Here is a 711-nt window from a genome sequence, read left to right as displayed (position 1 = left end):
TCTGATGGTTCTGATAGGCAGCGTGGTGTTTTCAGGTTGAAGGTCGTTTCTAATGCCTGCTCGTTCCCTAAATGTTTTGCGTGTGTCCAGGCTGCTATCTGGCTCCTCCCAGCCTGGGACCACGGCTTGCTCCATCATTGTCTATACTGTGGAATAAATACAATTGGACGGTATTTCAACTGAGTGTGTGTGTATATGTGTGTTTTTAATGGCATTTCTCTCTTTTTTTTGGTTCTATGGCAGAGCGACACAACACTGTCAAACTCACTCAGTGGTACGAGTACTCTGAAGCCATGAGTAAAAGTACAGATATCTTCCCAGAAAAAGACTTTGGTAAAAGTGTCAAAGTCACTCATTAGAATATTACTTGAGTAAAAGTCTTACAGTAGCTGATATTTTCTGTACGTAGTACAGTAAGTAATTTCCTGATATTAAATGTACTTAAGTATTGAAAGTAAAAGTACAAGTAAATGCTGTTAAAAAAAATCAAGCAAAAGACATGCCTGGGCTTGAGCGGAAGTCTATTTCTTCTTTCTTGACTTTTATAGCCATTGGCAAACAACGTTTGTTGCATTAAAGCCACCAATTGGAATGGCGTGTGCTATACCAGAGATGCTCACAAGTCATTATACATATATTTAGGCTACTATATTTGGATATCATATGATATTAAAATATAGCCTAAAGAGCCTCCAGGAACCTCAAATTGGG

General features: G+C 38.5%; 1 protein-coding gene across 1 annotated transcript in view; it reads left to right on the top strand.

The window, feature by feature from the left end:
• Positions 1 to 236: 236 nt before the first annotated feature.
• Positions 237 to 711, top strand: part of LOC310777754 (membrane-associated phosphatidylinositol transfer protein 2-like) — a gene marked incomplete at both ends in the record, with an annotated part of 42991 nt that continues 42516 nt past the window's right edge. The window contains one exon of the mRNA XM_083638116.1: positions 237 to 274. Coding sequence (XP_083494242.1) covers positions 237 to 274 — 38 coding nt within the window. The remainder of the gene's footprint in view (positions 275 to 711) is intronic.

Source organism: Poromitra crassiceps (assembly GCF_964638095.1).
Source record: "Poromitra crassiceps genome assembly, chromosome: 6".
Lineage (NCBI taxonomy): Eukaryota > Metazoa > Chordata > Actinopteri > Beryciformes > Melamphaidae > Poromitra > Poromitra crassiceps.
The sequence above is the reverse complement of the archived record's forward strand: the minus strand, read 5'-3'. Positions and strand labels throughout refer to the sequence as shown.